A 27480-nucleotide genomic window follows, 5' to 3' on the forward strand; every position below is an offset into this window, starting at 1 on the left:
CCTGGGGATATGCACAGATTGGAGCCTGACCATTGGTGAGTTAGTTTAGAATAGAGAGTGTCTAAAAACAGGAAGGAATATGAACTTGTTTTCAGTAAATCAAGTTCCTGGGCATCTTGCTGTAAAGACTGGCTCATGGAAATAACTTGTGAAGTGAGTATAGGACAACTAATGGGGACACATAAAAGCATCATTGCATTAATGCAAAGATGGTAATATTCCTACAAATAAACCTGAACGATTTGAACAGCATTCTCTACTTGAGGATGGAAATCACCCAGATGTGCTCACAACTAGCAGATTGTCTGTGCATGTAGGTCCACAGATACACTTGTCAAGTTGGTGACAGGTCACTTACTATTTTTAGGACATTTGTCCCCTAGTTCTTGTTCCTATGATACAGATACCAACTCAAAATTACATAGGAGGAGAGCAGGCTCTGAAAGAGAGTACCACAAATACCTAATATTTTGTTGCCAAATCTGTAAATGAAGTGCTTTAGTTATGAAAACAAAATCTATTTCTGCAAAATGTTCAGAGAATATAAAATTTTGAGTCCTCAACTGGTTCAGTGTCAGCTGAATGCTCTGGGAACCACTCCTATGTCACGGACCATGATTAATGCCTTAGGACAAAGAAAACAGAACTAATAAAATGAATGAATGAATGAATGAATGAATGAATATATATATATATGTATGTATGTATGCATATATATGCATATAGTAAATCCCATATATACTAATTGGAATACACAAACATGCACACACACACACACACACACACACACACACACATACACACACACATACACTAGCTGGACTATAGCCTGTAAGCCACTCTAATAAATCCCATATAATAAATATAAGAAAATCAATATATATAGGATATATTAGCATGGTTTACAGACTATAGTCTAACTAGCACAGCAATGTCTGTCTATCAATAGAAAATCCAAGAACTCAGTATTTTCATTCATTGAGACAAGATGTCTCAACTTGTCTTCAGTATCCACTGGAGTCTGAAGATTTAGACTCTAATACTACTGAAAGAATGGACTTTGCCACTGAGAATAAGGCCATGCAAGAAAAGAGGAATAGCTCCCATCTTTTGTGTCCTTTACGAAAGCTACCTCAAGAAGGTATGCTCAGGTATGTCAAGAAGCTTGGACTTTTAATTAATTTCAGATGTTGTCATACTGACAATCAAGAATAGCCATCAGACTTAGGTCACTTGCTATCAAGAATCTCATCTTAAGGAACACTACAAATATCTCAAAGACTTGCCATTCCTTGCCCTGTGCTCATTTCTGAGAAGCAATAAGTTGGCCTGGAAAGGGGAAATGAGACAAGTAATAGGAATCACATGCAGAGCAACCACCGTGTTCTATTTTTTATTGATTTTTATTGAGCTCTACATTTTTATCTGCTCCTCTCCCTGCCTCTGCCCTCCCCTTCAGCCTTCTCCCATGGTCTCCATGCTCCCAATTTACTCAGGAGATCTTGTCTTTTTCTACTTCCCATGTAGATTAGATCTATGTAAGTATATCTTAGTGTCCTCATTGTTGTCTAAGTTCTCTGGGATGTGATTTGTAGGCTCGTTTTCTTTATCGCCTTGTTCTTAAGCATCCACTAGCTCCCTTTGGGTTTAGGTTTACCTTAAGTAGAAAGGGGAAGGAGTCTGTTCTAAGAAGCACCTTTCCCTTCTTTGTATCCCATGTGGTTCATGTGTGTCTACTTTTTGCCTAGTACTGAAAACTATCAAATAAAAACAAGGGATCTTCTAGGTTACTGTTAGATACAAACAAATAATGACAGCAGCTCCAGTTTTCAGGGTACTAACAGCATGCTCACAGGCTTTTTCTGTGAGTGTCTGCTCTCCTTTCTGTGTGAAACTTCACTGCAATGACACAGTTCACATGGGACATGGCTATTAATCATAGTTTTATAACTAAACATATAGGACTTGGCAATTGTCACATCAGGAATTAAAACTTTGTGCCTAAGAGTTTTAATTGGTGATGGTCTCTGAACCAGAGACAAAAAAAAGTGTCATTAATTGAGACAGCTTTAAATAAAAGAAAACAGCACAGCTTTGGGCTGAGCTCACATTTGCTCTTGTTTTACCCAACGCCTGCATGTGTGAGAAGGCTGTCTCTCCTCGACTCTATGGGCCTTAGTTTTGCTCCCTGTAAAATAGGTGACGGTCAAGCAAACATAACAGGAAAGATTTAAGGAGACAAAATATTAAATGCAGGGTTAGCTGTAACTCAGTTCGTGATGAATATAGTGTTTACAAAAATTAAAGAGAAACAGCACAGTTTTGGAACAAATATATGTAATCAGAGACTATGTCTTTGTTTCCCAGTCATCCAGACCAAATAATCACACAGAAAGTACACTTAATTACAACACTGTTTTCCAATGACTTAGTCGTATTTCTACCTAGTTCTTATATCTTACATTAACCCATTTCTATTAATTTGTGTATCACCACGAGGCTGTGGACTACAAGTAAGGTTCTGGCATCTTTTTCCTTCATGGTGTCTCCCTGACTCAATCTTGTTTCTCTCTGCATTCAGTTTAGTTTTTTTGGCTAGCTCTATTTTGCCCTATCATAGGCCCAAAGTAATAAATGATAGTAAAACATATTTGCAGCATACATAGGGGAGTCCCACATCAATTATAGCCTAGATATAGATGAACACCAGTATAATTGGATTCAGGATTTGGGTGATTCCATGTTGAAAAATAAAATATTGGTTTAATGACTAATATAATACAGTGATTAGTTCTCATTGGCCTGTCTGACAGAGAAACAGTAGGCTGCCTATGGTTATAAAGCCACTTAATGAGGTGTTTCTGTCTAAAATGTCACATAAAATTCCTAAGTAGACAGAAAAATAGTGCTGGACCCAGCCTCCTCTTATCTCTGACTTCTAATTCTATATATTTTTTGCTTTTGTCTATCATCTGGAACCTAATGCCAGGGTGGCCTGCTTATAGCTAACATTCAAATTTGAAGAGTATAAAGAATTGCTTAATAAAATCATACATCTCTATTTAAGGGCAAAACACACTTTTCTAAAAGGCTTCTGGTATAATATGCTATTTTATATAATTCAGTTTTTGCAAATTATTTTATATGAAAATGTATATGTTTTGAAGTCTTTTGTGGTAAACTCTTAAATTATATATTAGTAAAACTTCTAAGTACTTGAGTTCCCAGAATGGCTTTATATAAATAATCAAACTAGCACAAAGTTAAGATAGTAGAAAGATCAGCTTGGTAGCTACCACCAAGGAAAGGATATTATCTGGGTGAATTGTTGTGAAATAATCTTTTTGTATGCTGTAAAGATTTGTCTCGGAATGGATTAATTCAAAAGCTCATTGGTTGGTAGCCAGTCTGGAAGTATAGGTGAGACAACCAAATTAAAGATACTGGGAAGAAGAAGAACAAAGTTAGAGGAGTTGCTAGTAGGATGCAAAGGAAGTAAGACATGCTGGAGTACAGGTAAAGCCAAGAGTCACATGGCAATACATAGGATAACAGAAATGGATTAATTTAATTTGCAAGAGCTAGTTAGTAATAAGCCTGAGTTATCAGATGAGTATTGACAATTAATATTAAGTTTCTGAGTGGTTATTCAAGAGTGGCCACCAGCACAGAAAAACTCAGACTACAGTCAATTTTGGGAAAATGACAAGAGACAGCCAGGACTATGGTAGTGTGAGTGAGTTGAAAACTCCCCCTCGTGCTGTTACCTTATATTTCCCACTAGGTGCAACTGTCTCGCTTAGAAAACCTCAACTTCTCAGGATTGGATTATGAATTGTAGTTCTCCATATCAACAGTTTCACGGTAGGTAGAAGGCAGTTTTTGCCCTTAAGACTTCTGGTGTTCCCACTGAAGATTACAGAAGATAGTATGATCAGAGCTTGACATGGGTTTATACATTGGGGTTCTCTTATATTTCTGCAATCAGCAAAATATAATATCGCAGTAATGGAACTGTAAATTCTTTTGTCACACACTAGTGCATGGAAGAGGACCAAATCTAAACTACAAACTCAATCCTTGTAAGAATTATGGACCTTGAGGGAAAATCATGGTTACTCTAAATCAAATAATTTTAATTTTGATGTTTGTGCAGCATTATTGTGGCAATAATTTAGAAGAGAAAGTAAGACATTTGTTCCTCTCCCTCTGTTATAGTTTATATAAATGATAATCAATTTTGCTATTAAAGAATTAATATAACCCAAGCTGCTGATGACTGGTATTCCATAGATAGATGAAGAGGAATATTTCAGTTCATAAGAAGCCGACTGTCAAATAGGACAAAGAATAGTAAAAATAGAAGCAAATAATCATTATAGGTGCTGAGTTGTAAGTCATTAATTTATGTAGTAATGAGGTTAGGTTTATTAAACATATATATAGAGAAAAGTGTCCTAAAAGAGGTGATTAATAATTTGAGTCTTATGAGATTATAACCTCAGATATTGAGAAATGTCAGGTAAATATAGAATAAGATTTTCTGGGATCCGTAACCAACAAAGCACACATGACCCCAAGAGAAAAGTTGCTTTCCATTGCTGGTCAATTATAATTATGATGGAACAGAAACTTGAAGGTTGATGTCTTCTACTTTTCAGAAAATTTTAGGATGCTCTCCCATAATTTTTGATTAAACTTTTTGGTCAGAAATTTTAATCTATTCCTACGTACTTGACATCCCAAAGCCAAATCATCATCATCATCATCATCATCATCATCATCATCATCATCATCAGAACATATTTGTACTTTGGCTTGCCAAGTTTCACAATGGTAGACGGTTTGTGAAGGAGATCATATGAGTAATTTCCATTTGTAGATGACGGAATACAATAATATAGTCTATTAACTATACAAGTACATATAATGTTTCAGCAATCAAAGCAGTTTAGATAACAAACAGTGACTATTTCCATTTCAAATGTTCATAAGGGAATTGATGAAAATCTATCTACGTTGTATTTCACAGCTTATCTATCTTCTAAAATATGCTGAACCAAATAATATAAGAAGGCAGTGAAAATATATCTTTTAGTTTATTCATTTTGATAATCCTGTACATCTTGTTATTTTTTAAGAAATAAATGCCCAAGCGACCAAGACAATGTCTTGGAGTCATGCCCGATGCACTAATAACACTTGGAATATTATACAATCCAGTGTTTCTTTATCAGAATCAGCCAGAAGAAAACGTCTGGTCCTGAAGTTTCTGCTCTCATTTTCATCAGGCCTTAAGTAGGGTCTAAGCTATTGTGCTTCAACCACATCTCTACATTGTGTCCATAGCCTGCCCATTCTGTGTAGAGTACAGTTGCGGAAGTACAGCTTTTTCTTTTCAACAGAAATAACAAAAGAAAGAAAGTAGACTACACTTTCCCTTTCATAAATACATAATTAATTTGTTTCTTATTATACTCCAAGCTTGAGGGATTCTGAAAAATAAAAGAATATATTTATTGTCAGGTAACAATAAAAGCCCTCTTCCTTTCTTTTTTTTCTATTTTTTTATAAAGTTACTTTTAAGCTTGAGGAGATTACTTCAGGTAACATATTCCTGAATTTTTTACACAATGTTTTAGCTCAGGCTTGACTTACAAATATCCTTCAAAGACATGAAATTTGGTATGTTCCTGTTCACTCATTACTTTCTCTGTACTTGACAACATCTTACCTAGTCTTACTACTTCATTCTTCTAGTTATCTCTGTGAATCATTCAGGCTTTATCAGAGTGTCCTACAACAGAATTTTGACCTCTATCCCAAATACAAAAATATGATTAGTTCTACTCAAAACTTTATCAAATCATATAACTTTGTTGTTCCCCTTTTTTTAGAATGTTGACTTGCTCAGTTGCAATTCAATACTGATTTTTACTAGACTGTCATCAAGAACTAGTTAATTCATATTTATATTTTTCCCTATAAACAAATGGCAGTATATTATATAGTATTTTACTTTATCATCATATTTTGCATATTATTTCCAGGGTATGTTTTCTATAACTAAAATTCTTTATTAATTTGCCCATCCACATAGTTACACAAAATATGCTTGTAAGACTGTTTGCTAACCTATTTGAATAGCTTTGTCATCTTCTCAAAGACTTAGAGATATCTCATTGCAATTAAAATGGCCTATGACCTTCTCTAGGAATACATATTTTCAATCACTACTATTATTCACCATGACTTGATATCATTCTCATTTGGGTTTAGCCCTAACTTATACTCTGATATGAAAACTATTTACCCATAGAACTTTCAGAAGCAAGCATATCAAGCTTAATTTCTAGCTTATTTAGACTTCAAACACTATGTTCCAATGATAAAAAAAATACGATTTCTCCCCTCTTTAGAGAATAAATTAAGATAAAAACAGCATCATCCTCATAAATTAGTAAAACTGCTACAGAATCCCTATATATTGTGCTGGCATAAGCAGTGTCCAACAAATGTGCATTATTAGAGCGTCAATGTGAATAATGAACACTGCATATTATTAATTCAACAGATTGTTTGCTTTTACGGATATCATAGTTCATAAAAGAGTTGAGGGCTCTACCTCAGTGCAGTTCACACTTCACTGAAATCAGGAAACAACAATGAATGCCTAGGTAGGCAATAACAGATCATCTCAAGAACTATGAAAGGAAAAGAACATCATAGGAAGAGGTAATTCTAATTGTGTTAGCATTATTTATTTTAAAATGCAGTATTTGAAGAAAATGATGAGGGACGAGAATTCTAGATATTGGAAGCTTCTCCCTAAACAAATGTGATAGGGACCCTAATAATTTGTCATGCTTGGGAACAATGCTGGATCCGTGTGGTCAGAGCCTAAGGAATAAGTTGAAAGGAGACAGGTTAGAAAGGTCAACCCCACAGGCCTTAAAAGACATGTAAAGGAGATTTTAGTTTATGAAAACTGGAATGGTCAAGATAATTTGAAGTTTGAAGAAGGTTCATCCACGTTCTGATTAACACAAGTGAAGTTGGGCCACAGTCAAGCAAGAGCAGAGGAAACACAAAAGCAAAGGATGCAGGGCAGATCGAAGTAACCAATAGAAACTGCCAGGTTTAGAGGAATGGCAAATAGAATGAAGAGGTGCTGGCAGCTTCGAAGTAGATCTTAAGGGCTGGGCTTTCGTGGATTTATAGTAGGATTTATATATATTAAATAGACGTCTTAAATCTGATGTCTGCAGTTAATACATTATTATACCAAGAAGCCTTATTCTTCAACCCAAACATTATTTACTGATTTTGACAGCTTTCATATGTGTTATATATGTGAATCATAGTTTTTTTTCTTAGAGAAAACTGTGTTAATTGTGTATCTCTGTTTTTCCTGGTGATTTTCTTAATAACATATATAATATGTTTGGAGAGTGTAAATAATGCTAATAAGGTTTTAAAATTTCCTCAAGAAAGCCCATAATATTATAGCATGATTTATTTTTTAATTTCAGTAGCATACCTCTCTATAGTATTTCATATGTACTAGGCCATGACTTGTGTCAAGTCACAGCTCATACAATACACTCAAACACAAAACCTATTCCTTAGTTTATCATTAATATCAACCAGAAATCCATTTCTATAACTTTGGCTCAGTGTCTATACATGAGAAACCCTACAAATCTTAATTCAACTGTTTATCCTCAATATCATCCATAATATTATTCTTGATTGTAAGTTTTATTTTTCTTGAGTTATTCTAAAATACCAGGTAACATTAATCATGCTTATGGACATAAGATCTGCATGAGACCTGATACTCTGCTATTCCAAGTCTGAATAACATCAGAAACCCACTGCCAAAAGAAACTAAGGAATAGAAAAGCTAGAACAATAGGGGAAGGTGCTGGCTACACAAACCTATCAGAGTAACTAAGACCACATGACAACATGTGCATGCCCACATTAATCCAAAGATACAGAAAGCAAGGCTACATAAGTGGTGTCTGCTCTCTCTCAGGTGTGGTCCTGCAGCTTCCTTGAATACTACTTCACTGAGTCTAACCTTCATAGCAACTCACTGACCTGTCAGAGCTTAAAGACCTGCTGAGTCGCTCACAGACTCTTCCTCAGCAATATCGTCAAGTGAGCACTGAGATATTATGGCAATATGTCAAGGGAAATGTGGTGGCAGGAGGAAGCGATGCGGACAGTGTGTGAAATAGCCAACAGTGTACAGCTGTTTCTTCTTTAGGGAAGATACTGATCATCATTAAGTATCCACAAAACTTTCAGTCAAACAGAAGAAAACCAAAGGGTATGCAGTGAAAAGCAATGTGCTCCTCTACGACAGTAAGTTGGCTAATAGGGTGAAGCCAGATTTAATTTGTTATTGCATTAAAAATAAAACTATAACAATGCCCCTCTTTTCAGTCTTCCTTCTAGCATGTATCCCATAATGACTCAGTAGAGTCTTCATTCCCAAAGCATCTTAGAAACTCAATTACCAAGCTAAAGGAAAAGTGTAATTTTATTTGCACAACCCTGCTTCTGTCTAGGTAACCATCTTTTAAGAAGCCAAACTCACACAAAATCTCTCGTTCATTAAGAAATTTCCTTGTGTTTCATGCGCTGTAAATCTGTGATAAAGTGTTATTACTGAACGCCCAACAGTCGAATCACTAACTCCTCAAATGTCAGTAGGAACATACTGACAGAAAATTGAATTATTTGATTTCATCCCTTGGATTAATTATTCTTATTGCTGCTCCTCTGAAAAGGACTGGATGTGAACTTGCAAAGGCCATGTTTGTTTTTCTTAACAGGAAGGAAGTTTTGTGCTGTGATTGAAATGGTATGGTGTTGTTTCTCATAGAATATTTTCTTGAATCTGACCTGAAAGAACAAAGAATTGGCTATGCCTATTAACTGTAATTTAAAACTCCACGCTATCTAGGCAGGCAATTCCCACAGAAATTATACAGTAAGCTGCAATTAAATGTGAACTAAATTGGAGTATCTCTACTGCAGATCTGATACTGCAGATTCTTCACCTATAGCCTGTTGTTACTATCTAAACTTAGGTAAATACTAGGGTTAAATCCAGAACCTTTGTTATTGCACTCAGCCTTTCCTAATCCTCAGTCTGTTAGAGAGTCTGGGAATATCTGGAGTGTATATCTTTTTAATATTGACGAGTCAAGAAAATTCCAAACTGTGACAACCATTGCTGCTTTTAGTTTGCTGGGTCAGACCTGCTGTCACTGCAGACTTTTGTTAGGTGTATTTAACAGCCAACAGGGTGAACAAGAATACTTAACATTAATCTTCATCAGATACCACTCTAATTTTAGTGATTTTACTTATAACCATACTATTACCAACATTTTATTTCACAAGACATAAATATAATAATATTTAAATTTAATTCAGAGCACTTTGTCCCACCTCAGTTGTAGTGCAGCTAAAAGCTTATACAAAATAATAGCCAGAGTATAGGATAATATAAACTAAGTGGGATCGATAGTTTGGAGGCTGACAATTGTTTAGAAAGGACTCTTTGGTCAAAAGAAGGTATTATCAATTCTACTATTACCAATTGAGTTACGTATAACCAACCGACATAATAATTCTCACAGAGGACACAAGTCCAAAATCAGGGTGCCAGCATGACTGACTTCAAATGAAAACCACTCCTCAGACTGCAGGTGACCAGCTCTTAATTACTCGTCCCATGGTAGAAGGGGACAGCTAGCACAACTTGATACATTTTACAAAGGGCAAAAATCTGAATTATGAATATTTACCTTAAAAGTCAAACCATCCTCCAAATAGCAAACCTTAACCTATCACAGCTGGAGACAGAACCATCCAGATCATCACATACTGACAATTTTTAGAATAAAAATCTAAAATCAAACATAAAAAGAGACATAGCTGTCATAATTCTCAAATTCAAAAATGTGACAACTGCCATAAAAGATAGAAGGGATGTGAAATGACCAAGACACAGACCATTCTTTTGCAGAAATTAATTTAAGCTATGTGTGATTGCAATTCACTCTAAGATTTATAGGAACCACTCATCCCACATGCTGTTAAAAGTGAAATTAATAAGGGGCATAGGGAGGAAAGGATCACTTAAGGCAGCAGGTAAGAGGCAGGATGCATAAATGCCCCAGGGTCAGTCTCATCATGTGCCACACATGTTCCATGTTTCTATCAGATATGTAGAGCAGATATCCAATGTGAAGTCATAACAGGGTACTGGGGAACGAGTTGGTTTTCCTCTTTCGAATGTCTGAGTGATGGGATTAAGACATTGCCATTATACTTAGTTTATGCAGTATTGAGAGGATGGTGCCCAAAGCTTCATTGACAATACGCCATTAGTCAGATCACCAGTATTGAAATACCCTGTTTGTTTGCTTTATTCCAAGTCAATTATAATTATGTTTATATTTATTTATTTTTCTTTTACTATTTATTTATCTATTCATTTAGTTATTTGAATCAGGCAACCCTTACCTACTAATACAGATCCCTAAAGAACGCAAACCTAGTTATGAGATACAAATTATAAACTGAGTAAAGGATTTAGATGGGCACTTATCTAAGAAAATGAACTACACAAATGGCAAATGCTTAATCTTATGAAAATATACTCTACATTATTTACCAGAAAGGAAATGCAAAAACAAAGTACAATGAGATACCATGTCTTACACTGAAGAATGGCAGAACCATCATTAATGAATTGAGGTCAGTGTGTCAGCATTAATGTAGAATAACAGCAACATTCCTGCCCTACTGATGGTATGAAAAATTATATAGTAAATTTTGGAAAATAGTTATCAAATCTTTAAACACCGAGTTAATATAAGGACCAGAAATTTCACTCATGGGTATATAAACATAAGAAAATTGAAAACAGAGGCTTGCACAGAAACTTGTACACATTTTATACAGCAGAATTATTCATATAGACAAAAGGTGAGGCTAATCTAAGTATACATGCTCTGGTAAACAGATAAATAATATATATTATATTCGCATAATGGAATACTAATTAGCCACAGAAAGGAATAAAATTCTACTATATGCTTTATTAAGAATGAACCTTGAAATATTATGCTAATTAAATGAGCAATAACAGGCAAACTGAATTCTGTAATTTTATGCAGATAAAATAGCTTAAGCAAGGAAATGTGCAGAGATGGGAAATAGATAAGAGGTAGCTTAGGATTGTTGGGTTGGCAGGAGGTGAGAATAGCAGCGTAGGGGTGGAAGCCATGCAGTTTCCTTTGAGATAATTGGATGTTCTAAAAATAACTCTGCATAAACATATGTATATATGGCATATGTATATCATATATGTAATGTGTGCAATATACATATATGTGGTGTGAGAGGTCCTTTTGTTTGTGTGTTGCTTTTAGTGGTTATTGAATAAAGAACTGCTTTGAGCCTATGGAAGGGAAGAACAGAACTAGGTGGGGAAAGCCAGGCTGAATGCTGGGAGGAAGAAGGGCAGAGTAAGAGAGAAGCCATGGAGCTGCCAGAGACAGAAACATTGGGAAATTTAGCTGGTGAGCTACAGCCATCTGATGATGCAGAGAAAATAGAAATGGGTTGAAATGATATGTAAGAGTTAGTCAATAAGAAGCTAGAGATAAAGGGCCAAGCAGTGATTTAATTAATACAGTTTCTGTGTGATTATTCCAGATCTAAGCTAGCTGGGTGGCAGGGACCAACAAGCAGCTTCCTTTTGCTACAACATATATGTGTGTATATAAGCAACTGTGATTACATGAAAAATATTGAATGATACACTTCATAAGAAAAAACAGATACTCTAGTAATTATCTGCTCAAATATGTGTCACAATAAATATATGTCCTCAAGCTTTCTATATAAAATATGAAAACGGTTATCTCTAAGTATTGTGAAGAGTAAATTAACAATATAAAAATAGAGAAGTATCTAAGAAAAATTTACTGTCTGAAATGAGAAAAATAAAAGGCACTAGTGCTGTTAACCCTATAGAGCTATGATTAAAACGCCAGCATTTAATTGAGTTTGAGTCTTATCACCATAAGTTCTTCTGGGATAACACTTGGTCCGGGTGCTTATGGACAAGTTTATCAGGAAGTACCCTAATGGGAGGTTTCAGCTGCTGTCAGCAGGTTCTAGTTAGTCACAGATGGTCAATTCACCTTGGTTAAATTGCTAGAAGTAATTAAAATCATACTCTAGATTACCTATTTTATGTTCTCAGTTGATCTACAGTCTCTATCTTTGCCTTTAGGGCCTCATCCTTCCTCATCTATCTAAGAATAAAATATAGATAAAAATATCCATGGTAAATGAAAATTGTTATCAAAAGAAGGGGAAAGAATTGAACATCAGTACAGAGTAGATGCCAAAGTAAATATTTTTCATAGTTAAACAAATCCTACCTCCAACACAAATAGGGTCTCCATAAATAGTTGGTAAAGCAATAAATACTAATTTTTTTAAAACTAAAGCCTGAAGTATTACTTTGTTTCTTCTAACTCATACACATTTAAAAGAAACTTTTAGGTATTGTTAGAGATGGGAGTTTGCCTGTCAATAACCATGATTTTAGCTACAGAAAAGAGTCACGAGGAGGGTAATTACAGAAGCACATTACAGGTGACTTTAAGTTAAATTCTTGGGACTTAATTTAGTTTTAGATCACGTGCCTCTGCCATCTATGTTCTTGTGAACACAACACTCCGTATCTCCTTGGCAGCTGTTAAGAATCCTCAGTACAAACTTCCCTAAGATGTTCTTTCTGTGAGTATAATCATTGAGCTGCATGATGGTGGGGCAGTCTTTGACAAGAAGGGCAATTGTAGACACAAATGAATTTAAGGTCTATTACTTAGGCAAAGGCAGTGGTGCTGTAAATTCAGGCTTGCTCCATTTAAATTAGGCACCTTATGTAAAAACAGAAGAATAAATATTATGCTAATGCATTCTGTGATAACTTTTTCCCATAAATGGCAAAGACACTAAACCTGAAACCAAATTAAATGAGCAACTACACCATCCAGGGAGATATGGAACTCCTAAATTCATCACGGGTATTCCCATCACTCAATGTCTCCACACAGTCAACTGGTCATGCACCAGAAGAGCACCCAATGTTTCACATGATTTGTTAAAAATTATAGACCAGAGCACAGGGGAGAGTCGGAGGGATACAATGCTGTATTTACTTTGAAGTATCAAGATCCGTTTTTTTTTTTCCTTCAGAAATATCTAGAAGTTGATGACAGTGTACATAGATATGTAAGCTTGTCTATGGTAAAGTAAATCCATCTATACTGTATATCTAAGAACTGATAAAGAAAATGAATAAATACAATTTCAATGAATAATATATTAATATTAAAAATGGAATAGGTAATTTTTAAATATAAGATTAAAGCCAACATAGTTCAACCTAGTTAGTAATTGCTAAAAAAAATTAGAAAGTAAAAAGAGAGAAGAACAATAGTATATAAGAACATTGTAACTATTAAAATTTTTAAAAATTTTGTAAATCATCTGAGAGATGAGATGTATGGAGATCATTCTACTGCATAATATTGTAAAAGGTTCTAGAGTAATTGTATACACATCAACAAGGACCTGTCAGTATTAAGGACCAGTATTACTATTTGCTGCACAATGAGAGAGTTCCTTTCTAACAATAGCCCAGTAGTTAGTTTATATTCATTAACCCCCCAAAAGCCTTTGCCCAAATACAAGCATATTGAGAGTTAAGACAGGCCACAACTCAGATTGTTGCAATAATCTATAAAGTTGAAAAGAATTGTCTTAGAGGAAAGCTTGTAAAGTATTTTATGGAGAGTTAGATACTCTATAGAGTTTTTGAGGTTTGCAACTCAGCAGTGCCAAAGAAAAAGACCCAAGTGTATGCACCAAACTGAGGAAGGCATGGACTCTGTTTTTAAGTGTCTTCTTATCTAGCTGGGATGTGATGCAGAAACAGCAGGATGTGAGCAGCACAGGGAAAAGGCAAATGTAAAATGTCTCACAAATGGATGTCATCCTTCTGCCACAGTTCTAATTTTTGTCTGTGTTTTGAGTGATTACTGCCAAAAGCATCCCTGTGTATCATCAGCACATCATTATGTTGACTCCTCCGACTTCATGGGGATTATGAAGGGACATTTACTGCTGTCAACATTTTGTGGATGAAAAACAAAATGGGTAAAGAGAGACTGCAAGGGACGTTTTAATAATGTGTCATTTATTTTTACTTTTGTTTGCCTTTGCTTAGTCTTTGCATCTCAGTTTAGGGCTTCTCCTGAAGAGACATTTGTTGTTGTTTGTTTTGTTTTTCTTTGTTTTTTTTTCTTTATTTCCTAGCACATCCAAAGCTGTGCCTTACTGTTTTGCTGTGTTTCTCTTCTAATTCTTACCTCTAAGCAGTCACCAAACCCTACAAGGAAGTAATTATCATTTTTTTAAGGTAAAGGAATTGAGGATTACTACCTGGCTCAGAAGAGACAGTTAATAAGCTACACATCAGAGCGCTTAGCAATGAAATGCCATCGAACTAAAGATAAAATCTAATCGTAGTAACATCAGAGCACTTCAAAACTGGACTGGTTTTCCAATCCAGCACAACATTCCTCTGTAACAACCGTCTTTGTACACGTCCTTATTTCTTCCTGCATTTCTTGCTCTTCTCTGACCATTCACGCATACTTTTTTGTTTTCTTCCAATTGGTTAATGGTCTCCTTTATGCTCCTATATATGGAAGTCCCATTTTCTCATTATCACATTTCATTAGGCCCTTCCTCTCTTACTTCCCCTGTATCACTTTGGCTTTTTCAGTAATTCCCTGTGTCTCAGCTTTTGACTAGCCATTCTTGGAAGCCCAGGCATGAGTGGTACCTTTTTTTCTGAGTCCTCACAATGTTTGGTAAAATGTTAAACACAGAAAAGCTCTTCTTTATGGTGACTGGGTTATGATAAGCACTGTGGTCCCATCTGTACACCGGACTGCAACTGGATAGGTTGGTATACATTCAAGCATCTTTATTATTATTGAGAGACATTTTATCAACAGTGAATTAGTAATTTAAACCTTTAAACATGGAAAACAGTTATTAGCATAAGTTTAGCTTTAGCACATGATAAAGATAATAATGGATTACCGTACTTATGTAAGATTTTCATGTATTTCTTATGGTTAGGTTAGAGTTCATTCTTTCTAGCATAGAAAGCTATAGTTATAGAACAACGCTTAAACCTCAGCCTCATACATCGCCTGATTCCTACACAAAGCCCAGATAAGTGACTGAGCTTTTACTGTCTATGTTCAAATACACATTCTCTGAGGTTTACATGCCACAAAACCTCAGGGACACAAATCACAGGGAGCCACCCTTGAGTGTATTAAACTATAATCAAATATGAATCTATGTAAGGTAGAGCTGCTCAGGTTGAGAGGAACTACCCTGCTTAACATATCCAAATGGGGTGATCTGTGGGTCCTTACTGATTAAGGGGAACAGACCCAACAAAGGCAAATCGTCTGTTTCAGGCACAGAATTGTAACTTAGCTTCCTCTTTTCCCTGGAGGAGTCTAAACACAAGCAGCACGGGAAGTGGAGTAGGTTACTCATACAGAAGAAGACATGGAAGATTCTTAGGGTTAGTTTCATGCTTCCAAATTGCTAAGAAGAAAAAAAAACAGAGTTTGACTTAACAGACTTATCAATACCCTGGAAAATAGGTTCTATTGTCCCTCGTTAGCATTTCCCTAGAGATTTGTTAAAGGAAATAAACATGAGAACAAAGTGGTATATATTGATAAGCTTTTTATATTTTGTTCCTTTTATATTGATGCAGATAGCTTTCAAAGGAGTTCCAGAATCCCTTCTGCAAAAGTTGAAAAAAATGTTTGAATTACTTATCTGTGTCAGGTATGTGGCTTGCAGTGAGGAGCCCTTCCTAAGTGACCTCTCCGTGGTGTCCTCGTATGTGGTCATGAACTGTACATAGGTCACTTTAAAATTCATACTTTATTGATGAGAGATTAAATACCTCATACAGTATGCATCTCTGCATTGATTCAGGTACTAAATTTAGATTCCAGATCAATGTTGAGCTGAGACAGTTGCAAATCTTCTGTATGTTTGCTGAGGTTTGTCTTACAGTAAGCACAGAGTTATATATGACAGTCAATATGGACAGCTGGGGAAGATAGATGTATATTTTAAGTTATAATATTATAACTCAAGCTATAGGAAAAGGACATTTAATATATCGTTAGGAAGAAAACAAAATTATTTAGTTCTTTAAGAAATGGTTATAAGGTTTATAAAAGTAAGAACTATGGTACTAGGGATTTCTAAAAAAATGTATGCTGGCCACAAGTTTCAGAGAACTTCTATCAGTATTCTCTTTACGCCCCTTCCTGATCTAATACCTTGGGTCCAAACCTTCTTTCTATGAGAAAGAGACAATGAATATTTTGAAATGGTTATATACTGAGGGAATGCTTCCCAGCTGAGTCCTGCCATCATCAAGGGCATTAGTGACTCCAAAGAAGAAGTTGTTTAGATGTCAGAGCATGACACAAAAAGCATGCGACCAAACCCGTCTCTCTGAATGTGGCCAACTGTGGGGGCTGACTGAGAAGCAAAGGACAATGGTGCTGGGCTCTGATTCTTCTGCATGGACGGGCTCTGTGGGAGCCTTCTCAGCTTGGTCGATCACCTTCCTGGACCTGGGGGGAGTTGGGAGGACCTTGGTCTTAACATAGAGTAGGGAACCCTGATGGCTCCTTGGCCTGGAGAGGGAGGGAGGGGAGGTATGGGTGGAGGGGAGGGGAAGGAAGGGGGAGGAGGAGGGGAGGAGATGGGAAATTTTTAAATATAAAAAAATAAACCATGAAAAAAAAAAAAAAAAAGAAGTAGTTCCCTTGACCTGTACCCTTGAAGGACATGATTTGTGCCTGAACACTTCTTGCTCTTTCCCCTGCTTCCAAATGACCATGAGCTATAAAGCACTATGCCTCTGCATCCTCTGACCATGAGGTATAAAGCTCTATGCCACTGTGCCCTCTGCTGCAGTGCCTTCTCCCCACAGACACACAATGACAAGGCCAAGTTTCCATGTGCTAAGAGCACTGAAACTGTGAGAACAAATAAATTCCTCTTTAGCTTGCTAATGCCAGTCACAATGAGAAAATCACAAATCAACACAGGCAACAACTACTCAAATCTTTACAGGTTCTAGGGTTACATATAATATTAAAATGTCTTACAAGCATTGGTCAAATCAACATGGAAGTTTTTAAATTGCATTGCAAGTTCATGAAACCTTTTATGGTTTTCCTACAGCCAAGTACCATGCTAATGTCCAAAAATGTCCAAAGATATCTTATTGACTTTTATCTGCAACATCAAATGGTTATTTTTTTTAAAAAAAGTCTACAAATTTATTTATTTTATTTGCTTGAATAAAAGTTACCCTAATTTTTTGTAATAAACTTTCAATTTTCATTTTATCAGAATGCAATGTAAATGTTAGATTTTAAACTATCCTTGATGTTTATTGACGCAAATTACTGAAAAGCACCGCAACATTCCCTTTAATCCTGTTGTTTAGAAAACTTAAAAAGTCATGAGTTCAAAATGTTCACATTCAAAGCTAGTGAATGCTCAAGATTGATCATGAGTTGTAAAACAAAACAAGAGTCTTATAAAATTCATGATTAAAGATTTATAAGTAAAAGTTTATATTTCCTGTGGGACTTTAATCTTATGAAAAATACCACTATGCTCGAATTTTTAGAAGTTAGGAAAACACATTTGAATAACCTCGATAACAAGGATCGCTTTTCTTCACTGCATACATTCCTAAAAGGCAGTAAATTCTGTTTTTAAATAAACGGCATGCTAGAGAGACACTAACTTTGTATTAGGCCAGTCTGACACCCTATAAAACACTTTTTAATGGAACATTTGTTTTCAGAGCTAAGATTAGTCACAACCAACTTCTTTATTAAATCAAGTTTTAGGTAGTTGTTTTCAGTCATAAAATGTCTATGGGAGATGATTAAAATACATACCCCGTTACCATGGTGATTTCTTAGAAACAAAAATACATGAAATGAAAATACAAATATTAAGATATATATATAGATCTTATATTTGTTAAGAAAATTAAAGATGCTTCCAAAAGACATACTCGTTTTGTAATCTATAAGCAGATTTTTGGAAGGAGAATTATTTATAATAAAGGCATTAATTTAGTGGTAAAAAGCCACTTACTATAAATAAAGCAATCTCATTCATTGATTTGTATCTATACACACAGCATAAGCATAGACTTCCTGCTTGCAAGGGGTTCCTGCCAAGCAAAGACGTATGCTTAAATAAATACTTAAATGCCAAGAAAATTGGTTGTAACTTTAAAAAACTGAAAATATAATTTTCTAGTAATAATCAACTAAAAAGAAAATTTGAAACTAAAGTTTAAATCATAATTTAAATGAAAATGAAAATGTAATGCCACAGAGGTGTAAATTTTGAAAAGGAGATTCCATGATAGGTAAATGTGAGATAAAGAAATGAAAGATTCACTCTAGAGGTAGGGAGAGATTCACTCTATCTAAGAATCTAAACTCTTAGACTGTTGATGAGAGTTTAAGCAGGTCTGCATTCCTTTAGAAGTAAATAAATGAATATTTAGTGATTTTGTCTCTGAGGGTGTGTGTGTGTGTGTGTGTGTGTGTGTGTGTGTGTGTATTGCATTTCATCTCCAATTTAACAACCCACAAGGTTCAAATTTCTCAAAAGAAAATTCAGAAGAATATCCAAAACTACACAGGGATGCAGAGAAGATACTGAGTCATCTTTAAGTAAAAACACAACTCCTGCAAAAAGCATTCACCTCACATAGGTGGAGTATATGTGGCTTTGCTCTAATTCAGTGCTAGTTTAGAAAAACAAAGACTAAGACATCTCAAATAACATACTCATTCTTTGAAATGGCTGCTGCTCAGAGATTGACTGTATCCCAATGAGCTAAACAAGCCTGTTTGCTCACTGGCAGCCTAATCTAGGCAGGATGTCATTTAAGAACTAGCCTTGTTTGGGACTGGGGAGATGGCTCAATTGTTAAGGGCACTGGTTGTTCTTTTAGAGGACTAGGGTTCAATTCCCAGCACACAAATGGCAGGTCCCACCCTCTCTATAACTTGAGTACCAAGGCTTCTGACATGTTCACACAAACAAACATTCGTACAAAACATCAATGACTATAAAATCAAAAGAAATAATAATAACTTATCCTTTGGTCTCATCCTTTGCATAAAAAGTCCAGTACCTTTTAGCTTTTTTTAACATTTATTTTGTAAACATGTTTTTCTTATTTGTATAGCATGTATTTGTCCTCTTTTAAAATAAAGCATGCTTTAAATTCGTAGGTTCACATTTATTTATATGATCATAGATGTAATGTGTAGTTCTAAAACATTAAATAAAGTCATCAATACATGATATCAATTATATATTTGCTGCCTCTTCATAGGTTATGAGTATGAAAACCATTTAACCTTATTTTCACAAAACAATGTCATTTTTCTTATCTTTCTGCCTTACCATCCTTTCTTTCCTTATTCTCTCAAGACTGTTCTAACATATTCACATAGTACTAGGTGTGATTACATCACGAATTATGAAATTTTAGAATTGTTTCATACATATCACACAACCTACCTCACTGTCTATCTGTTTCAGAAGAAAAAAAAACAATTGAAATTTGTTTGAATCAGAAAGATAATTAACCTTGAGTCTGAGGCTGTGGGAACAAAGAGGCAAGATTTCAGTCTGGTTTCTTCCTTGGGACAGTTACTTATCAGTCTGAGAAGAACTCATTCATCAGATAGAGTTGACATGGAACCCTCAGTTAGCATAGGCGTGAGTCATGTTTCTTCCTCAGTGTGAAGATCTCTTATTTTCAAATAGACTCATCTAGGAAGATGGTACCTGCCTTTCCACTTCACCCTCACACAGCCTTCATAAGATTGAAGGCTGCTAGAGCAGGAAAATGGCTCAAGTCAGAAAGAGCCCTTTACCACCATTCTTCTTGGAAACACAGGAGAGCAAATTCCCCTTCACTGCTGCTGATCTCCAGGCAGCAGACAAGACAACTCTTGAGTGACGCCATGCTTCCACTGACTAGACAAGCTGTTCATTTTCACCCAGTTCCAATCTACTTTCTCAGAACCAGCCATTTAAAGAATAAAAATGTTGAATAAGATGTCTTATTTTGCTTCATTTTCTAAACTTACATAAAATTAGAGCAAAGAAGATCACTGCTAATATAGTCTCCTTATACATCTCAAACAAGAGACCTTTTGAATAATAATTGTTTCATAATTTTGGCATTCAATAAATAATAATTTTCATTTATATGTATATTTCTATGCACAAACATATAGGCACACATAAATATTCATACATGTAACATGTACACATATTATAAACACTCACATATTTACAAGATTTTATGTTTCATATATGCATTTTGTATATATATAATCAGATTATATTACAGAATTTATTGCATTGTTTAACTTTTTAATTATCAATATTAGTATAATGAATTCCTATAATGTGGGTGGCCACATATGATTCATTGAGACATGAAATTTTCTGGAAGAAACCATGTCAAGCTACCAGAATGTTTTCCCAAGAAAGACAGAAAATATATCATACTGAGTGGGAAACTTTGTTGCTTCTCTATTTTGGGTAGATTTAAATGCATAAAAACGTATATAGGTTTCTATAATAATTACTACAACTCATAGAGTAAAATGAATGTCAGTCTGCATGCAGAAGCACGTGTTCACACTGGTATATTCTGAAAAACTTCAATAATGTGTCCTCAGGTATCAGCACTCATGTGCAGGTAAGTTAGATGTCAGTGAAGCATTGTAGTCTAATAAGTTCACATAAAATTTGACTTCATCTACACGTAATCTAAATTCTAGCTTATTATATGACCAGTAAAGATCACATTGCATAGCAATACGTGTCATGATATCTTGATATTACAAATATTTTATTTTCTTTATTATACTGAAATATGAAGTACTATTAAATGAGATTGTTGGCAGCTTGAAGGCTGTTAGTATTTTACCTAAGGATGTGCTATCTCTAAATCTAAAGACCTTATACCATTTTCCCCTTTGTTATTTAGAATTTAAATTTCAATGAGAAAATAAGCAACCTGCCCTCTATCCTATCATCTTTCCCCTAGCCTTTAAAGTTCAAAGCAAAATGAATGCCATAGCTACATGATATAGCTCAGCAGATTGTCACATTTTATAACTCCTTAATATCTTTGAATATCTACAGAAGAATTTATAAACAGCCTCTGTTTTTATTAGATTTTTAAAAATACAAAAGACCTTATTCAGTAGGAAAAAGTGAAAAACTAGTAAACATTTTTTGTCATATACAGGAAAAAGAAATAAAAATAAAAAATTTATCTTCTCTAAGTACATAATTGACGGCAAAATAGGTAAAACAAATTTCAAGACATGCTAAGACAGTCATTTGTCTGAGCTGGTACCACAGATTATTATTCTTAATTTTCAATAAGTTGTAGGTGTTCCTGCCTTCCTGAAGGACATAAATCCATCTATGTTCCTTAAACTCTTTAAATTGTATTCTTGCTATGGAAGTTTTTCTTAGCATATTGGATTCTAGTTGTTTACTTTCAACACAACACCTACAGTTATTCCATATTAATAAATTAATCTTCTCAGCACACTGAATTTAATGCCAGAGACATTATTTCAAGTATCATCAGCTTTTCCACTCATGAACACTTTTATATAATTTCTATAATTTTTTCGTCATTTATTTTCTGTGTATATGATATTTTTAGAAGTCTTCATTGTTATTCAACACATCTGCTCATTAACACTTTGGGAACTTTTCAGTACATCACTAAAATAATTAAAGCAAGAAGTAATATATGTGACTTTTAATCAATAAGCAAATATTCAAACACTGCATTTAACCCTTGTGCAATTAATCAAAGCATAGCAAGAGCATGCACAGAATACTGGAACCTTTCAATTTCACACTAATAAATACGGGAAGCAATCAGTGACAAGCACTTAAAATGTTATAGCAGTATATTTTGAAGGGTATAATGTAAACTAATCTCCAATCATTGACTTACCCAAAACTGTGAGCTCTGCAGAGGCACTAATATTCTCGTTCTTGTATGTGACAACACAAGTATAGGTTCCACTGTCATCATCTGTCACATTAGAGATGAGCAAATTGCTTCCACCCAACAATGAATACTTTTTAGACCTGTAAGACAGAGGCCACATGGAAGGAGAGGGTCACTTAACACATTCGAGCATTAGGCAAGACCTCAAAGTGCTCATGAATTTAACAAATGCTCACATTGTACAGCTGAACAAATAAAATCCCTATGTCATCAAGGATCCATAATATCTCACTCACTGAACTAGTATTAATTCAAGGTAAACTTCCATCGGGAAGCTCTGTGTATTAATTCAAGGATTAACTAAATTAAATGTAATACCAAGTCATTACAGTTACAGAATAAATGTAATCATGTATAGAACAATAAGAAATTTCTATTCTAAAACTAATAAAAAGAAATTTCAAAATAATCTAGTGTGATTCTTTCATTTTAAATCCCAGGGCCTCAAGGTGAAAGAAATGGTTCTCCAAGGTGGAAATCAATGTCTCCTACTCTGACATGTAACTCAGTCACTATTTAAACAGTCACACTCCAACCTGAACCAAGAGCATCTGTCTGTATCAACGTGAGCAGTCACCAGATTTCCTGTATGCCTTCATGACCTCAGAAACATTGTGAAGACATCCTATGTCTTTTTGTTGCCTAAATACTTACTTAAATTGGACAAAATTTAAACAATAATTTATGATCTATGCACGTATCTCATCACAGAAATTAAACGTGTTAAAAGGAGTATACCAGTCATTCTAATCAATGAACTTAATTTCTTAAGTGGGATCCATTTAATCAAGGTGGTTCTAAGTATTCCAATTAACTATCAACTTGATTTCTAACTCTCACTTATTATTAATCTTGGGCTAATCCAATTTGAGCCATGTTCTCCAGAATTATGTTATATTTATATAAATATAAGATAATTTATAATATCTTATCCCATAAGTCATATGAATAAAAACATGCACATTTGGAACTAAAATATCTATGCAGATCTTAAGATGGTATGTAACACATTAAACTGAAGAAATGCTTTCTTTTCTGTCTTCACTATTATTGAAGTATAATTGACAATGAGAAATTGTTTATATCTGTGGTATACCATGTGGTTATTTTATATATGGAATGTGAAATATATGCATATGCATATAATATAAAATGATTTTCACAATTTAGGTAACATCTGTATATGTGTGCATGTATGAGTATGCATGTGGGAATGCATTGTGTTATGAACATAGAAGATCTACCATCTCAGGAATGTTCCTGTGATGACATCATCTGAATGTTCTTGCATCTTTCTATGCTAATTTAGTTTCCCTTCAGAACTGAAGCCATGAGCTTTTACTTCTTTCCTTATCCATCTCTTTCCAATAATTAAATATCATGGCAAAGAATTTGAGAACATATCTAATTATTTTTGAGAAAACTGGAATGTTTGGTGCCTATCAGGAAGTAAAAGGCAATAGTACGTAGTTCCCTAGGGTCCAGGTGTGTATGTAATACCTCAGTTGGATAACTTCCTCGCCCCGTAACCAGGTGAAACTTGGCGGAGGGTAGCCAGAAACACAACACTCCAGGACAGCATCTTTTCCTTCAATGGCTACTACGTTGGATGGTCTTTGCAGAAAATATAGCTGTCTATGCAGCCCTGGATCTATGGAAAGAAAACACAGGGTCATAAAATGTCACCTGAAAAAAATTGCAGCTAGAATCGTATGTGTTATTGGTATGATCAAAGATAATGAAGAATAAAGGTAGAAAAGTAGAAGAATGACAGGAAAATCTGAGGATAAACTTCTGAAAGAATTTCTCTACTCCAAGAATGTAGAATCCTGGTTTTAGAATATTCTTAACTTCTAAGAAATCAAAACATAATGTAAGAGGCATAAGGTAGAAGTTATGGATCCTTATTAGGCTCCAGGCTATGTCTTCATTGGTGAAAATTACAATATGATCAGTAACTTGTCTACATGTTAGCGTCAAAAAAATGTTAACAGTTCACTTGGTCGGCAACAACAACCTTGATTCTCCTTTCTTCTGCTTTCTAAAAATCACTTTTATGTATTGAAAAGTAAGATAAACATGTTGGAATGGTTTTAGATAGCCTATGAACAGTGTATGAAAATATACAATTTTGAGTGAATATTTGCTGTTTCCAAGCAGAAGTTATGCTTGCTTAAGTGTTTATTGTTTGTCTTCTAAAAATAAATCAGGCTATGGTATAGCTTTGTTTTCATTTTAAAGTCTTTCTAAAGAGTGAGCTTGTCCCCATTGCTAAGAATGTAAGTGAATGAAGAATTCAAACTCCATCCAGTTCATCTCTCACACTAAGTCGTGTATGAACTTCATTCTTATCTACACTTTAGTTCTCCTCACATGGATGAAGCAGAAATTCAGAGCCTAAGCATAGGTTCAACAGTCAAGAAATCCTCTTGAGACCAATGAGCACCCCTTCTTTTCATTATGTGATTTCCAGGAACCATGCCTGGAGACCAATCAATCAAAACAATTGCCTTCTCATCTGGCCTAACCTGTTCATCAATGTTCATCTCAGTTGATTTATTAAAGATATATTACTAAGTTTCTTCATTCCCATAAAATCTACATCCCTCTAGGAAAGGTTAATCAAGGGACTAACTTAATGAAATGTGTAGAATTAACTTGTCAGTAATACTGTTTACTCAAAAGTAAAATCTGAATGCAAAGAAAGTGAGGTGACAGTATTGTATATCTAGGAGAGAGGTGAACAGAGAGTCACTGAATGAGATTAGCTGCAACCAGGCCATAGTGCAGGTTGCTGCTGATCTCAAAGGTAATTATTTGACAAGGACCTGGAATATATTTGAACACATTATTGTCCTAGCCAGATTCAACCTCACACTGAGTATGGGTTGTAGAAGGAAAACAAATTACTGGGATAGTAATTTTCATCTTAAATATTCTGTGTATAGAAATTTAATTCTATATATAGAAATTTTCTCAGTCTTCCTAAATCTGTCTCTGGTAGTTTCAATAAGATTAATAAATCATCTTCACAATGAAAATATTCAAAACATTTTTCCAGGTGTGTTAATTGTTATTAAACCAGTGCTGTTGAAAAATGCCTCAAAACATTGGAATACACAGAATTGCATATCCTGTTTCTCGTCTCAAAGGTGACTTTTCAAATAAACAAATATGGTTCATAAGATAATACTGCCTAAGGAAATTATTTTCTGAAATGGACAAATTCCCACACGGAGCGTTTGTATGTAACTGTGCTTACAAAGGCATATGATTCATTCAGACACAACCCCTCACCAACTGTTTTCAGGAATACCATTCCTATACATTCTATATAAGACTGCTAAGACTCACCCAGGGGCGATCTGCTTGCTTTCATTTTCTACCTACAGGAAATTTTAACTGGCCTTTTATACAGGTAAATTATTTACCAACCAAGAAATAAATATGGCAACTCAAATTATTGTGCGTTATTTTATCAGAAAGCACAACCACAACATAAAATAAAACAGGGGTAGTTCCTCAGTGTTAGGTCCCCATCTTTTGCCACCATCTGCCCTGACATGAACATGTGACATTAGTGTACATAGTTGTTACCAAGGCTAAGACAGTTATTAAATTATTCCCATAGTTTAAATTGGGGATAATTATTTTATATAGGCTTTTATAAATTCAATTCATATGCATCATTAGAGTATGCCATTTCTTTACTTATTTATCTTTTCTCTGTTAGCCCTACTTTAAATCTTAAGGGATAACTAATAATTTCACTACTTACACTGTTTAACATTTCTGAGAATTGAAATTATTTGCATTTTCTCTATGTTAAGGTTTTACCGGAGTAGCATGACAGATTATAGGTTAAGTAGTATTATTCATACATATTAATAGTTATCAATCATAATATATAGTACCTGTTTAAACTGTGCCTTTTAAATTCAGTATTATATCCTTAATATTTATTCATTTTGTGCCTGATAACTGGCCCTTGTTGTTTGAGAGTATGTAATTGTATCAGCATGCTCAACTTTTGTAGTTCACCAGTTGAAGAATAATTTAGTTTCTCTCAGTGTTTGAAGTCTAGGAACAAATCTTCTACTAATATGGATGGATTCTAAGTACTGTCAATTATATTTGTTATTTGACCATTTCACTCATATCAACAATGCATACTGATCACAATCCTGCCCCACTCCTTCCCCCTAAGTACCCCTATCCAACTCCCTAAAACTCTACTTCTCATGTTTTGTTTGGTGACCCACTGAGTTTAACTAGGCTATTCAAGTTGGCTTGGAACTATCCACTGGAGCTGATCAATTTAGCATTAGTCCACAACTGGAGACAATAAAATCTCACTCCCAGAAGCCATCAGCAGCCATTAGTTCAGTAGTAAAGGCCATGACTGGGCATTGACAGGGTCTTGCTAGGACCTTATCAGTGCATATAACAGCAGTTATGAGCTCATAATAACAATGATCACATCAAGATTATATGATGGCATTTCATTGTGCTTTACCCTATCGTCTGGCTCTTAAATGCTTTCCTCCTCTCTTCTGCAATGTTCTCAGAGCCTGAAAGGTATAAATGTCTTGTTTAGAGATGAGTCCAATGACTCAGAACAGAATTTCTAAATTGTGTGATAAAACTATGTTTATCTTTGGAGAAAAGTTCCAGATTTCTTCCAAAGTGATAGTATAGTTTTCAACTCTCAGAAAAATGGAGGTGTTTCTGTCAAGTACTGGCATGTTTTGTGTTCTGTCATGGTAATGGGTGTGGGTGACCTTTCTCTTATGCTATGTTCTCATTGTGTGTTTTCTTTGGTGAACTGTTTGCTGCAGTCTTTTGGCTGAATTTGATTGGCTTGGTGGTAGTGTTAGACTATAGCTTTAAAAATGTTCATTATATATTTTGGAGTTAGGCCCTTTTACTAATGTGAGTTATGAAAATATGCTTCTAAGACATGGCCTTTTTTGTTCATAGAGTAGGAATTCTGAATTTTAAAATACCTATCATACTTTTCCTTTCATTTTTTTAATATATGATATCTGAAAATCCATGATCATATCCAAGCCCACCACCTGGACTTCCTACGGTATCTTCTAGAAACGTTAATATTTTGTATTTCACATTTAGGCTAATGATCTATTTTG

The 27480-nt window shown here is 34.8% G+C and overlaps 1 protein-coding gene across 1 annotated transcript in view; it reads right to left on the reverse strand.

The window, feature by feature from the left end:
• Positions 1 to 27480, reverse strand: part of Dcc (DCC netrin 1 receptor) — a 658913-nt gene that overhangs the window by 488845 nt on the left and 142588 nt on the right. The window contains exons 4-5 of the mRNA XM_042055177.1: positions 23831 to 23981; positions 22274 to 22410 (exon numbers count right to left, since the gene is read on the reverse strand). Of these exons, the coding sequence (XP_041911111.1) occupies positions 22274 to 22410; positions 23831 to 23981 (288 nt within the window). The remainder of the gene's footprint in view (positions 1 to 22273; positions 22411 to 23830; positions 23982 to 27480) is intronic.

This window comes from Arvicola amphibius, chromosome 5, assembly GCF_903992535.2.
Source record: "Arvicola amphibius chromosome 5, mArvAmp1.2, whole genome shotgun sequence".
NCBI classification, from domain to species: domain Eukaryota; kingdom Metazoa; phylum Chordata; class Mammalia; order Rodentia; family Cricetidae; genus Arvicola; species Arvicola amphibius.